Here is a 16,233-nt window from a genome sequence, read left to right as displayed (position 1 = left end):
CACCCATCTACTATCTGGAGAGGTCTGGTCAGACGTGGTCTACATCAATGTTTTTCAACTCCAGTTTTCAAGTACCCCCAACAGGTCATGTTTTCAGGCTTCCCATTATTTTGCGCAGGCGATTTGATCAGTTTCACTGCCTTAGTAATTACTACAGCGGTTTCATCTGAGGGAAATCCTGAAAACATGACCTGTTGGGGGTACTTGAGGACTGGAGACACATTTGAGTTGAGACACATTGGTCTACGTGGAAGAATTGCATCCAAAAAGACATACATACCTTCAAAGTGGAAACAAGGCCAAGTGACTCAACTATGCACGAAAACATAGGAACTGGGGAACAGAAAAAGGATACCAGGTGCTCTGGACTGATGAGTCAAATTTTTATATATTTGGCTGGAGCAGGAGGCCGTATGTTCGCTGAAGGGCTAGAGAGCGGTACAATATTGTATGTCTGCAGGCACCAGTAAGCCATGGGGGAGGTTCCTTGCAAGTTTGGGGCTGCATTTCTGCAAATGAAGTTTTAGATTCGATCAGGATCAATGGTGTCCTCAATGCTGAGAAATACAGGCCGATACTTATCCATCATGCCATAATATCAGTGAGGTGTATGACTGGCCTCAAATTTATGCTGAAGCAGGACAATGACCCCAAACATACAGCCAATGTCATTATGAGCTATCTTCAGCATAAGAAAGAACAAGGAGTCCTGGAAGTGAGGGTTTGGCCCCCCACAGAGCCCAGATCTCAACATCACTGAGTCTGTCTGGGATTTTATGGAGACAGAAGGATTTGAGGCAGCCTACATCCACAAAAGATTTGTGGTTAGTTCTCCAAGATGTTTGGAAAAACCTATCTGCCGAGTTCCTTCAAGAACTGTATGGAAGCGTACCTAGAAGAATTGATGCTGTTTTGAAGGCAAAGGGTGGTCATACCAAATATTGATTCGATTTGGATTTCTCTTCTGTTTATTTTTGTCAGTTAAAATGGAAAATAAATGAACTATTTTTTATTTCTGAAAGCATTTTTAACACCTGCCTAAAACGTTTGCACAGTAGTGTATATTGGGAACAGAAAGTCCTCAATCTCATCAAGATTTATCTGGCTTTTTCCATTGCTACTTTGATTCTATGAACCCAGAATCACTTGAGAGTGCTTCTGGATTCAATTAATGCACAGGGGATTGATGAACAGAGTTCATTATTCTCCTACTGCTCACCATCCTAGACACTGCTATGGGGGTTCTGGACTCGCATATAAGTACGATAGGCCACAAGAGTACTTCAATGCAATACAGGAGTAATCAGAAACTGCCTAGATACCAAATCATTTCTATGACATACAGACAAGCAAGCCACTAAAATGTAAACCAAGTGTACAGGCGATGTTGAAGCCATAAACCTAGAACACACAGGCCGAATGTCGGGCGGCATCGGCCGGTTCAATAGAAAATCGCCCGACATTCGGCCCGTGTGTACTGCAGTCAATCCGACAGAAGCCAGCCATTTGGCCAAGTTCTGTCAAAGGAGCATGGCCGAAAAAGGTCTGCCAATCGGCTACCAATCACGCCAATGGCTGAGAGCACTGATCTGAGTGTTCTGGTGGTGGGGGGGGGCCATCCCCTGTCAGACCACAATAGCGGGGATCGTTGTACTAACGTATAGTTAGTATAGCGGCTCCTCCTGAGCTGTTAGAAAAATAAAAAATACTAGTGTGTACTAGGCTTTAGCCTTTTGATTGCCATGATGGCAACATGTCCTTGGCAGTCAGAGGGTTAATCTAATTTATGGAACCAAAATGTGGCTGATACTAAGGGGATATTAAGGTTAGTAAAGCTTCCTCAATGGCTCTACTGGGCACAGAAATCCATCTGAAGTTAACCACTTGCCAACCAGCCGCTGCAGTTTTACTGCGGCAGAATGGCACAGCTGGGCGAAGCGACGTGGCCACTAGGGGCACGCGCGCTGCACGCCCCCCGAGCCGATGTAAGTGCCCGGCGGTCACTAGCACCGCCAGGCTCCCGCGATCACGGAGAACCGGGAGCTGTGTGTGTAAACACACAGTTTTCGGTTCTCTGAGGGGAGAAGTGACAGATCATCTGTTCATACAGGGTATGAACAGTAATCTCTCTCTTCTCCCACACAGTCCCCTCCCCCTTCAGTTAGAACACACACTAAGGAACACATTAACCCCCTTCACTGCCCCCTAGTGTTAACCCCTTCACTGCCAGTGACATTTTTACAGTAATCAATGCATTTTAATAGCACTGATTGCTGTATTAATGCCAATGGTCCCAAAAATGTGTCGAAACTGTTCGATGTGTCCCCCATAATGTCGCAGTCCTGATAAAAAAAAAAAAAAAAAAAAAAAAAAAATCACAGATCGCTGCCATTACTAGTTAAAAAAATAATAATAAAAATGCCATAAAACTATCCCCTATTTTGTAGACGCTATAACTTTTGCGCAAACCAATCAATATACGCTTATTGCGTTTTTTTTTACTAAAAATATGTAGAATACATAATCGGCCTAAACCGAGGAAAAAAAAATTAGTTTTTTTTATATATTTTTGGGGGATATTTATTATAGCAAAAAGTAAAAAAATAGTGTGCCAAATCGCAAAAAGTGCTCTGGTCAGGAAGGAGGTAGAATCTTCCAGGGCTGAAGCGATTAAAGTGGCAACAGGCAAGTAAAAATACTCAAGCATAGGTAAAAGTAGGTAGGTGAAGTGTTGACTTTTAGTTATGAGAGTAAATTTAAGGTGTCAAGTTAAGCTCGGTCCAACTCACCAAGAAATTTTTTCTTACTTTTTTGTAAACATTTTGTAATTGGTCATGTGGCATGGAAGGTCCTCAATGATGCAGGGAGTGTCACTGACATAATGCATCATTGTGCCATGTGTGCAGGGTACTTTGATGACATGGCCCCAGGGGCTGGTCCATAGCAACCAGAGGAAAAGGATTAAGTGACACTAGATGTCATTTAACCCAGAAAAGAACTGATAAAAGATCAAAAAGAGGAGGGCAGCTCTGAGTGAGTATCCGAGCAGACCGAGTTTAGAAGTGCTACAGTTAGGCAAGGAAGAAAAATTAATCCTTTTAAATTTTACGGAACTCTTCGCAATGGTCAGTTGCGTTTTTGGCAGCTTTAAAAAGGAATAATAAATTTATTATTTTCTCTGGTGAAGCCAACAATTAATTCAGCAAGGATAATTACAAAAACATAAAAACTGTTTCCAGAGGCAAATGTTCAAAACAAGTAAATAAAATACCCTCATGGTAATATTAAAAAAAAAAGTTATGGCAACTTTAATTTTTGTTGTGTTTTTTAGGTTTTTATTTTGGCTCAACATTTACAATACTAAACGCAACAAGCATGCCCAGAAATATTATATTTTATGTGAGTACCTGGTTATTGGTAAAGACCCGAAATATATGGAGCTCAGAGTCTGGGGCAAATCCTTGGCATTCTCTCATGCTGGCAATGACCCCCGCCACAAAAGTCCCATGTCCAAGCCCTTTAAAAGAATAGACAAAAGTTTAGATCAGATTAACAACTTTGTAGCCCTCATGTAACATGTTTAGAGCAAGTGGCAACATAACCGCTGCAACATAAGGCAAACAAAAAGGAATAACAAAAATTATACAGGATTCCAAAAAATCATGCAATGATGCAAAAGGCTGACCATGACATCAGCAGTACTGTTTAACCACTTAGCGACCGCCCGAAAGCAGCCTTACTGCGACAGCTGTGCGCAGGATCACACATACATAATATATATATATTATATATACACACACATACATATATATTTATTTATTATATATTTTACACATATACACACACACACACACACGATCCTGCACTTCCAGGTAGGAGGCAGGAAAGCGCGCTGCCGGTGGCTTGCTCCCGCTGTGAGCGCACACAGGGGGAGCTGTTTAGCGCATACCTCGGACTTATGCTATAAGTCGCTGATTGCCACCATTGCTAATTAAAAAAGAGAAAAAAAAAATATCCTATAGTTTGTAAATGGTATAACTTTTGCGCAAACCAATCAATATACGCTTATTGGGATGTTTTTTTTTTTACCAAAAAAAGTAGCAGAATACATATTGGCCTAAATTGATAAAGAAATGAGTTTTTTTTTTTTTTTTTTTTTAATTTAGTTGGCTAGGTTTTATAGCAGAAAGTAAAAATGTTTTCTCTTTTTTTCAAAATTATATATATATATATATACACATACATACATACATACATACACACACACACACACAGAGGTGATCAAATACCATCAAAAGAAAGCTCTATTTGTGCACAGCCATTGGCTCCCGCTGCTGTCAATCAAATCCAATGACGCAGACGCCGAGTCCAACATTTGTGTCTATGGACGCAAATGCTGGACTCGGAAGCGTGCATGGTTACCCGGTTATCTGATGCGAGGAGGAGCCGCTGAGGGACCCCAGAAGAGGATGATCGGTGCCACTCTGCAAAACAAGCTGCACAGTGGAGGTAAGTATGATATGTTTGTTATTTTAAAAAAGGCAAACAGGAGGGTTTACAATCACTTTAACCACTTGCTTACTGGGCACTTAAACCCTCTTCCTGCCCAGGACAATTTTCAGCTTTCAGCGCTGTCATTCTTTGAATGACAATTGCACGGTCATGCAACACTCTATCCAAATGAAATTTTTATCTTTTTTTTAGCAAAAAATAAAACGAAAAAACAGGTTTTATATTTTTTTTAATAAAATTTTGCAAACAGGTAATTTTTCTCCTCTTTTGATGTGTGCTGATGAAGCTGTACTGATGGGCTGCACTAATGAACACTGAGAGGTGGCATTGGTGATTGGCACTGCTATGCACTGGCAGGTGGCACAGATACTTAGGTGATGTCTCACCCTCTTCGGGACTGCTGTCCCTCTGACACAAGCCTGTAATCTTTTTTTTTTTTTTCTGCTCACACTGTCATTAGCTGAGAGCTGTTCACGTGGTAAGGGGCAAGGATCGGTCCCTTACGCCAATCTGTGATCAGCCGAGTCTCATTGATTTGGTGATCACAGAGCGGGGCACGCAGGCAGCTTATGGACGGGAGGACGTCTATTGACGGCCTCCAGGCAATTAAGGCCCGCGCTGTAGCTGTCATTCGGCTATAACACGAAGCGGTTAAAGCATACCTCTATCTAGAAGTACCCTATCCACCCTACCCTATTATACATGACCCAATGTATATAGAGGCACCCTATAGACAGTGGGGCATGAGGCCAAATATATTAAGGCTTGGCAAAATGATCTATCATGAGCACATCCTATCCTACGATACAAGATCGTGATTGGAGCACAATTTGATTGAAACAGTAGTTGTGGAAAGTCCAGACCCTTGTGTTTGTAGAACTGGCTTTATACCCACCATCATCCAAAGTCTTCTCATTGGTCCAGTTAGTTCGTTCTTTTACATTTTTGAAGTGTGGGTGTTTTTCACTTAATCCAGTGTCAAACACAGCAACTTTAACGTTACTTCCTGATTAAAAATAGAATAAAAATAATAAAATTATTAAAAGACTAAAAAAAAAATAAAAATAAAGAATACATGTACAGATATAAAGACCACCAAAGAACAGGCAAAACATTTGTGACATTTCAAAAAAATTGTACAACATGCCATTCAAATCAGACATATTTTTCAGCAGGTCACGAACATGTTGGATGTCTAAAATGAAAGTAAATGCTAATACGAAGTTAAGCTAAGTCTGCTCAAAAATGTTTCCTTCTCCCTCCGCATACCGATTTCTGCATATAGTTTGTAAAAGGGATCAGCAAAAATCCAATTTTTTTTTTTTGTAGATCAACTTCGGTGGGATCCTGCGATTGAGAAGCTGCGACTTTACTTACACTTTAATCTTCCCCTAGTAAAAGCAGCACACATAGTACACAAACACTGGCTAGGCACACAGTTAACCCTTTGAGCGCCCTAGATGTTTAACCCTTTCCCAGCCAGTGTCATTAGTACAGTGATAGAGTGCATATTTCTACCACCGATCGCTATTAGTGTCACTGGTTCCCACAAAGTGTCAGTTAGTGCCAGATTGTCTGCTGCAATATCGCAGTCCCGCTATACGTCACCATTACTAGTATAAAAATATTTTTTTTATATATTACACATACACACACCATCGTTTGTAGGCGCTATAACATTCACGTAAACCAATCATTATACGCTTATTGGGATTTTTTTTTTTTACCAAAAATATGTAGCAGAATACATATTGGCCTAGATTTATTAAGAAATTAGGTTTTTTTTTTAATGGATAGGTTTGTATAGCCAAAAGTAAAAAAAAAAATATTTTTTTTCAAAGTTGTCTGTCTTTTTGTTTATAGCGCAAAATAAAAAAAAACCAGTGGTGATCAAAAACCACCAAAAGAAAGTTCTATTTGTCTGAAACAAATGACAATTGTATTTGTGTATAGCCTTGCATGACCATGCAACTGTCAGTTAAAGTGACGTATCGCAAAAAAAAGGCCTGGTCATTAAAAAAGGGGGGGTAAAACTTTCGGAGGTCAAGCAATTAACCATTGGATAAAATGGAGAACGATTAGAACTTGTGTCAAATTTTTAATCGGTGTACATTTTCTTTTGGGGAGATTTCCCACTAACTTTGTCCCCTTGTCAGTAGAACAAAAATGTGAGCAGACATCTCTGCAACACAGACACAAATATTAGACCATCCAGTTTAGGAGTAGAGAAGAGTTAGAGCCACTGTCCGGTTTTTAGTATGATCACTAAAAAGATTTTGACACAATTCCTATCTTCACTACACCTTGAGTACCAGTATGACAATTTGTTCCCAGGAAGAATAAAAGTAAGGTAAAAAGCTCAGGGGGGACAACAGACATCAGCGAGTGATCCAAAAAAAAAAAAAAAAAAAAAGGGTTCCAACCTTAACCACTCTAAAACTGAAGAAAATACAAACTATGCTGGAGTAGACTTTAAATAATACAACAAAAAGGCGAATAGTGTAGAAAACTTGATACCCACTTCAAACATTTGCTGCTACTGCTGAAATCACATACCTGTATATCCCAGTTGCCACAGCACATCAGCCTGCAGTGTTTGGGCCACCTGACGTGGGATAGCTCTCAGGAGTCGTCTGCTAGAGTGTCTCCCTGTTGCGTGCCAAAATCCTGAGCTGAGAGACAGGCTGGTCCTTTTGAGTGGACGTGAAGACTGCCATTTTTGACTCCATTTTGTCTCATTGCATGGGGCGGAAGGTTCACCTAACGAGAAAATAACATGAAAGATCACAACAGAGGCTAAAATTCACAAAACCATCCAAACAAAAGGCATTTCTTACACAGTATTTACAACCAAAAACCCCACAAAAATAAGGTCATGAGACATCATTTCACTTTAGAAGACATTAACAGCAAGTATTAAAATACAAACCAAAATATTACACACACTATACATTATATTGCACATTCATACTGATGCGTCCATAATTGAGAAAAAAAAAAAAAAAAAAGGTAAACTTTGAACAACCACCACAACACCAAGAAAGCCTGAAAGGTGTATCATTAAAGTGGAGTTCCACCCAAAAGTGGAACTTCCACTCATCAGATTCCTCCCCCCCTCTGGTGACACAGTTGGCACCTTTCAGGGGGGAGGGGAGTACAGATACCTGTATATTACAGGTATCTGTATTTACTTCCGGCATAGATAGCCGCAGAATCTGCGGTTATTTACGCCACTTCCTGCTCCCTCCCCGCTGGGAAACACACGGGTCCCAGAGGCAGCAGGGACCATCCGTATTGCGCTGTGCGACTCACGCATACGCAGTAGGGAACCGGGAAGTGAAGCCGCACGGCTTCACTTCCTGATTCCCTTACCGAAGATGGAGGCGGCAGCACCCGAGGACGGAGAGACGGTTCGGCCTCGGGTGCCGACATCGCGGGCGCCCTGGACAGGTAAGTGTCCATGTTTTAAAAGTCAGCAGCTGCAGTATTTGTAGCTGCTGACTTTAAAAAAAAAAAAATTTTCGGCGGCGCTCCGCTTTAAGATAGACTGAGGAACACATTTTCATCAAACTTCGCTTGTATTTTAAATGTTAAAAAGCTAAATCTAAAATACTTCACACTAGTAAACAGTTTGGGTCTTTAGCTCACACTTTGTCAGTTTGTCTGCTTTCTTGCAAGACACCGTATCCAAACTGGGTTTCCAATATTACCATTGGGCCTCATTTACACTTGCGATTAAAAGGTGGCAAAACCCTGTGGTTGAGCTGCATTTTTACCGCTCAAGGCCTGGGGTGTACAAATGCGAAAGCAGTATTGTGGTTGCGGCAGGAATTATACACTTGCTCTCACTCAGCAGGCGCTACTGCCTGCCAAGTGCAAACCATTTAAATAAATGGGTCCGCGCTGCACCTGCGCACGGTTGTCTGGTAATAAGGGCAGAGCTTGAAAAATTTGCTTTGAATTTATGGGCCAGCTAAAAAAGTTAGGAGCCAGTTTTTTTTTTATAAAACTAACAAAGCTTATGGGTGGAATATGTAACATGTTCCCAAAAGTGAATAATTTAACCCTTTCACAGCCAGAGTCTTTCTTTGCATGTTTAAAAAAAAAAAATCATTTTAGGGCTGAAGATTAAATAAAACCCCCAAACTTCCGGCTCCGGCGCCGCATGGAGTAGCTGCTCTTCACCTCAGCTCCTGCAGCTCGACTCCAAAAACCGGCCTATAAAGCCCGCAAACCCGCCACACTCACCGGCACTACCTCCACCTAACACCGGTGACGAGATGGACCGGTTTGTAGAAAAAAAAACGGCCCGCAATAGTACGCGGCCGCGACGGCGCGAACGGCACAGCCGCAAATCGAGGCACCAGCTTCGGCCTACACGGAGCCCAACATGGAGGTAAGCGGCGCTTCGGCCCCCTCCTCCTCACTAGCTGACACTCCAACTCAGCAAATAGGGGGCCCACAACACAGACCTGATTGCACAGGCTGTGGCAGCTCTTCTCTCCCCAATAACGGCCTCTGTGGAGAAAGCCGTCAGCGCAAGCATGCAACAGCTCCAGGCCCAGCTAGGGGAACATGCCTCCAGGCTGAATGAGGCTGAACATCGCATAGCTAATATAGAATTGTACCAGTCACAATCCACAGAGCAGGCCCAAGACAAGACGAACAAATACATTCTAGAGAAACTGGATGATTTGGAAAATAGATCCAGAAGGAGCAACCTGCAATTTGTGGGCATTCCAGAATCGCTGCAGCCTTCAGCCCTCACGGACTTTTGTGCGAGGCGCATTCCCGAAGCACTAGGCCTTCCAGGCCCCTGCACAGTAGAACGTGCCCACCGCATGGGAACCTTTAACTCCGATCACAAATCGTCCCGACCCATAATCGCCAAATACCTCAACTTCTCAGACAAAGCTTTCATCTCACAGAAATTCAGGCAATCCAGATCTCTCCAGATCAACGGAATAAAAATCCTGATTTTCGTGGATTACTCCATTGAAGTATCCAAGAAAAGGAAAGCCTTCCAACAAATTTGCTCGGAGCGACACCAGCAACAAATCAAATTTACCTTAGCTTTCCCAGCTACCCTCCGACTCAAAGCCCCTAATGGCGAACAGCTCTCCTTTCATGATCCATCCGAGGCTAAGGCCTTCCTAAGATCACTTCGCACAGGTCCCCACCTCAGCCCCTCTTCCAGAGCAGCTCCTGTCAACCGTGCTCTAGACCAAAGGAGCCCACGCAAAGACTCTCCAAAACGGTTTAGAGCCTCTGACCCAGACCAACGTCACTCCATACCTCGTTGAAGAGCACTCTCACGGCTCCATTCTGGCTTCACTCACTACTGCGCTTCAGCCGGACATGCCGGATCAACCCTCACCGAGATGACTCTCACTAAAATTTCTATTACTCTCTCAGTTCTGTTCTCTCCTCCTCCCCAGGTACTTCAACTACTGGTAGGCCGAGTTGTTTCTAAAGTTATACATAGTGCTGAATTGTTAAATTGGTTATTGTTTTATCTTATAGAATGATTTTCTCCCCTGGCTTCCCTGTGTAGTTCACACCACTTTCCCTGTGCACAACCCAAGCTGCCAGCATACATCACCCCCTTAAACATGGGTTTAAGTACAGCAGTCAATGGGTCTTGCAATGGGAGCTGGCCTACACAGTGACTCCATGCGGGAAAAAGTGAAGTTTCTCGAATATGTTTTATTGTTTCTCTTTTTTACCTCCCTCCTTCTGAACCCCTCCCTTCCTTATGCACCCCCATCCTATGATACATATACACTCAATGACATTAAGTCCATTCTTTCAGACAGCCTAAACTCCCCCATATTCCCACATGTACTTGCAGCCCACCATCACATACTAGCGCACGCAACTCATACAACACCAGCACAAACCCCCCTTATGACCCCCCCCAATATGAAACTAGTCTCCTGGAATGTGAAAGGGCTTCGTTCCCCCAATAAGAGAATGAAAATCCTTCGCCACCTTAAAAGACTGAAGACCGACATTGCCCTACTCCAGAAAACCCACCTTTCCACCCCAGACTTCCACCGTATGAAAAAACTATGGGTGGGCACGGTCCTAGGCTCCGATTCAAATGGACGCAAAGCATGGGTTTTGATACTCATACACAAAAACCTTCCCTGCACAGTCCTATCTGTTGAATCAGATTCCCAGGGACGCCTTATTTCAGCCCACATTCAATTAGGGACCAAAGATTTGATAGTCTCCAACATCTACGTACCCAATAACCCCACTAAACAGTTTTTTAGTGAACTTTCGACCTGGCTCCTTCGTGACCCACACCTCCCACGTATAATCGGCGGGGATTTCAATTCCACAATTCATCTGATCGACGATAGAACTACTTCCAAACGCCCACACTGCCCCCGAGACCCCGATACTCAAACTCTTTTGGCCTCCACGATGGACTCCCTCCATCTACATGACATTTGGCACCTCCGTCACCCAGCTGATAGAGAATTCACTTTCTACTCCAACCCCATAATGTTTTCACCAGGATGGACTACCTTTTCTGCTCAGACGACCTTATCCCACTGATATCTGACGCTGATATACACAACATTGTTATATCTGATCACGCACCTATCTCGACAACGATCGACAACCCTGATCTACACCTGAATCCCAAAATATGGCGATTCCCATCCTACCTTCACAATAACTCCGACTTCCGACATTACATGGAAAGTGCTTGGTCTGAATATACATCAACCAATGCACTGCACTCTGACAACCCTAATCTATTCTGGGAAGCAGGCAAAGCCTTCCTTAGAGGACGTGTAATTTCCTATGCTGCTTTTTTTAAGAGAAACACCCTCAAAAAGTACAAACTAGCCAGCTTCCGACTGCATCAAGCCCAACGATCCCTATACATAGACAACTCCCCTGACAATAGGAAGACATGGCTGTCAGCAAAGTAATCTTGACACTTGAGCCGAAACTCTGGAACTGATCAAAAAAGCACACATGGATGCTACCCTTCACAAATTCAGCAATAAGGCAGGTAAACTCCTGTCAAGACTATGTAAGGGGCCCAACCGCCCGACCTATATTACATCCCTCTGAGACTCATCGGGTAACATTAAAACCACTCAAAAAAGGCATAAACGAAGCCATGCTACAATACTACTCCTCCCTTTACACGGCGGACCCCATAGATACACCGACAGCATTTTCTTTTCTTGAGAAAGTAACCCTCTCCCAAATCTCACCCTCTCAATTAGATGCTCTAAACGCACCTATCTCCCTCCCTGAAATTTCCAATGCCATTAGAAACCTAGCCCCATCCAAAGCCCCAGGCCCGGACGGCTTCACGGGTGAATTCTACAAATCCCTACAAACACTCTTAGAACCCACCCTCCACAAAGTCTATCATCACATATGGTCAGGGGGCTCCTACCTACCCACGGGTAAACAAGCCATCATTAAATTATTGGCCAAAAAAGGTAACGACCCACAAGAACCAGGCTCATATAGACCTATCTCACTCCTAAACCTTGATGTCAAGATCCTCTCCAAAATTATTGCCACTAGATGAGCCGACATCATACCCTCTCTGATACACCCTGCCCAATCAGGGTTCGTGAAGGGCAGAACGGCCACCATGAACATCGGAAAGGTGATGATGGCCTTGGAACACGCCAAATGTAACCCAGAGGGAAATTATGCTATCATTACCCTAGATGCGGAGAAAGCCTTCGATAACGTCAGTTTCGAATAGCTTTCCATGGTCATGACTAAAATGGGATTCTCAGGCCCTTTCGCCCACCTTATAAATACCATGTATACCGCCCCGGCAGCTAGGCTGGTAGCGGCAGGCCTCCTCTCGGACGAATTCCGTCTCCACAAAGGCACTTGGCAGGGCTGCGCCCTATCCCCACTCCTTTTCAACATTGCTTTGAAACCCAAAGCAATGCCCCACTACATGGCATTAACATCGGTAATCACAAACTTCGTACCTCACTCTTCGCGGACGATGTCCTTATATTCTCTGCAAACCCCTCCACTGACATGCTCATGATTAAATCAATCTTTGATCAATTTAGACTATGCTCGGGCCTTCGCATAAACTACAACAAAAGTGAAATCTTCCCCATAGGCACCCTGTCTAACCCTTCCTGGACTCCAAATACCATATTCTCAGTCGCAAAATCCCACATCTCCTACTTAGGAATAAAAATAGGGAAATTACCCTCCTCTCTCTATCACCTCAACTATCCCCCTCTGCTCACAAAAATTTCCCAAGAACTAGACAACTGGATGGATCTGCCTCTTTCGCTCCTGGGAAGATGCCATCTAGTGAAAATGGTCAGTTTCGCCCGCCTACTCTACCCACTTCAAACCATTCCCTTGCTTCTGCACCATAAGGACACAAAATCTCTCAATTCTGCCATTTCCAAATTCCTGTGGCGAAATAGGCAACCACGCATTGCATTCACAAAGTTATATCTTCCCAGACGCGAAGGGGGTATTAGTCTCCCCAATGTCAGAACCTACAATCTAACCTGCCTTTTGAGGAGAAGTTTGGACTGGGTAGCTCAAACATCTCACTACTCCAATTTTCCCTTGGAAACAGATGGTTCATCCATACTCCTTGGTAGCTCTCCTCCACTGCAAGTGGAAATCCATTCCTCCGCCTCTTCAACATAACCTCTTACTCCAAGACACAGCCATATCTTGGAGGGAAATCCGGAAAAGCCTTAAAAACTCTTACCCTTCATATCCAGCCACCTTCCAATACAAGGAAACCCGTGCTTCCCCCCAGGTCTGGAACGCCAGCCTTACGTCACCTGGCAGCGGAACGGCCTCACCAACTTTTCCTCGCTTTGCGACTTAGAGTCTGGTCGCCCCACCCCTTTCCAAACTTTAGCTGAGAAGTTCTCACTTCCTCAGTCACACGTTTTTCACTATGGTCAATGCATCAGCTTTCTAAAAAATGCTTGCAGAGAGGATCGCAAAAGCTTCAAGCCGTCTTTCTCGGACACCCTTCTCTCAGAGGGCTCATACAAAATATCGGACATATATCAGCCTCTTCTCCTGAAATCCACTCCTTCTTTAGCATCCTCATCAGCAGCCAACTGGGCAAAAGACTTCCCGGACACCGAGCTATTGAATAAAACTTCAAGGTCTCAACACCATCCACAAATTGGTGCCTAACGAATCTTGGAGGGAAACCCAATTGAAGATTGTTTATTGTGCTCATATACCTTTCCTCTCAAACAAACAAGCGCACACCGCCCCCATATGTCCCCTATGTCAACACCCCAGGCCTTCACGGTCTCATCGCTTCTGGTCGTGTACTTACATCTCCACCTTCTGGGATCAAGTCCTATCATACATCTTTAAGGTGACCCCCTACTTCTCATCTTTGGTCACTGGGACCCCCAGCTATTACCCTGGTCACCCAACTCTACCCCGTCTTGCAAAGACTGGACCCTGATATGCCTCCTACTCGCTAGAAGGGCCATCCTGAAAAACTGGATCTCCAACGTTTGCCCAAACACCTCCCAAATCAAAAGATATCTCTTACAACTACTCTACAAAGACAGGATCAACATGGATTTAACGCATGAAAAGACCAGATCACGTTTCTACCACAAATGGCGTGCTTTTATGGCCTCAACACTCACTCCTATGGATATAGCGAATTTCGAGAAATTCTCATTGTCATATCATGAGCCTTCCCCTACACCATAGGTGGAGCTGCTTCCTCCAAGCCAAGGATCTGCAACACAAGGAATCCAACACCTGTCAAGTACACTATCGTGCGAGACTTCCTCTCGCCCACCAACCCCCTATCTTCCTCCGCACAGGAAGGTGGAGACCGATATTATTCGAATCACAGCTTTAACCTCACTGTCTACCCCCAGGCTACAGTCTACATCCATAACATGAACTTGGTGCTCAATCTCCTACCCCTCTTTTATTTTTCTTTTTCTTTCTCCCCTCACTTCTCCCTACCCCACACCCTACTTTGGAATCATCCATCAATATCCTCATGGTAATCCTAGGGACCCCCCTCCTACTTAGATCCATCCAGTTATTTCTTCTTCTTTCTCAAATAGAAGGTTAATACCCTTGAATTCTTATTACATGCTTGTTGTTGCCCCCCACCTCTGGGGCCATACTACCCCACCCCTAGGTTACAAATCTTTTGTCATTGTTATGCATTTCTACTACATTTCAGCCTGTTGTTTTTGTACAAAATACACTAATACCATTGTTGTTATATTCTGTACGATTCATCTTTCAATAAAATCTATTTAAAAAACAAAAAACAAAACAAAAAAAAACAAACACACACACATTTAGACCCCTTTCACACCGGGGCGTTTTTCAGGCACTTTTGGGCTAAAAATAGCGGCTGTAAAAGCATCTCCCCTGCAGCCCGTGTGAGAGCCCGAGTGCTTTCACACTGGGACGGTACACTTGCAGAACGTTAGAAAAAGTCCTGCAAGAAGCATCTTTCAGGCGGTGCGGCAGCGGTGTATACACTAGAGGTCGACCGATATGGGTTTTTCTCTGGCCGATGCCGATATTTAGAAATTGCGGTGGCCGATTCTGATATGTGATGCCGATTTTTTTTGGGCCGATATATTTGGCCGATTTTTTTTTTTTTTTCCCTTCATCTCATAAAATCTAACAGTTAGACCCCTTTCACACTGGGGCGTTTTTCAGGCGCTTTTGGGCTAAAAAGAGCGCCTGTAAAGTGCCTGTAAAATGGCTCCCCTGAAGTCTCAGTGTGATATCCTGAGTGCTTTCACACTGAGGCGATGCGCTGGCAGGATATAAAAAAAAGTCCTGCAAACGGCATCTTTGGAGCGGTGTATACCACCACTCCTGCCCATTGAAATGAATGCGCACCGCTGCCGAAGCGCCTGCAAAGCGTTTTGGCAGCGGCGCTTCAGGGGCGCATTTAACCCCTTCCTCGGCCGCTAGCTGGGTTATAAGCGCCCCGCTAGCAGCCGAATAGTGCCTCTAAAATGACGGTAAAGCGCCGCTAAAATTAGCAGCGTTTTACCATCAACGCATGCCCGCTCCAGTGTGAAAGCAACCTTAAGTGATACAGAAAATTTTTTACATTTAAACATTAAACAAAACAAACCTCCAATCAGTTCACTTGTATGTATAATTTAGAAAAAAAAAAAAAAAAAAAACTATCTTAAATATTAAATACACAAAAACAGGTAATCAAAACTTTTGGACGAAAAAAAAATGGGCTAACTTTACTGCTTAGGTTTTTTTTTAATTCATTACTGTATTTTTTTTTTAAAAAATTGCGTTTGAAAGACCGCTGCGCAAATACCGCGTGACATAAAATATTGCAACAACCGCTATTTTATTCCCTAGGGTCTCTGCTAAAAAAAATATATATATAATGTTTGGGGGTTCTAAGTGATTTTCTAGCAGAAAATACTGGATTTTTACCTGTAAGCAACAAGTGTCAGAAAAGATTTAGTCTTTAAATGGTTAAACTGAGAATTCCTACACGGAGTTCAGTCTATTGATAAAAAAGAACTTGAAGAGATACAAATGTATCTTCTTATCAGACTTGGCAGGCTGCCCAGAGGAGGAGAGAAGATAACTTTCCGGCAACGTGCATTGACTTCTATTACAGAAGTCATTTGCAAGTCACGGCTGAAGTTACAATCGGCCTTTTTTATCAGCACAATCGGCCGATGCCGATTAAGT

General features: G+C 43.4%; 1 protein-coding gene across 3 annotated transcripts in view; it reads right to left on the bottom strand.

Annotated features, from left to right (window-relative positions):
• The window catches only part of MBTPS1 (membrane bound transcription factor peptidase, site 1), a 130,565-nt gene that overhangs the window by 34,089 nt on the left and 80,243 nt on the right, over window positions 1-16,233 (bottom strand). For all 3 annotated transcript variants that reach the window (XM_073605446.1, XM_073605445.1, XM_073605444.1), the window contains 3 exons: window positions 7,069-7,272; window positions 5,408-5,518; window positions 3,408-3,517 (listed from right to left, as the gene is read on the bottom strand). In XM_073605446.1, coding sequence (XP_073461547.1) covers window positions 3,408-3,517; window positions 5,408-5,518; window positions 7,069-7,272 — 425 coding nt within the window. The remainder of the gene's footprint in view (window positions 1-3,407; window positions 3,518-5,407; window positions 5,519-7,068; window positions 7,273-16,233) is intronic.

The sequence above is a fragment of the Aquarana catesbeiana genome, linkage group LG11 (genome assembly GCF_042186555.1).
Source record: "Aquarana catesbeiana isolate 2022-GZ linkage group LG11, ASM4218655v1, whole genome shotgun sequence".
In the NCBI taxonomy this organism is placed as follows: Eukaryota; Metazoa; Chordata; class Amphibia; order Anura; family Ranidae; genus Aquarana; species Aquarana catesbeiana.
This window is presented reverse-complemented; position numbering and strand designations above follow the sequence as displayed.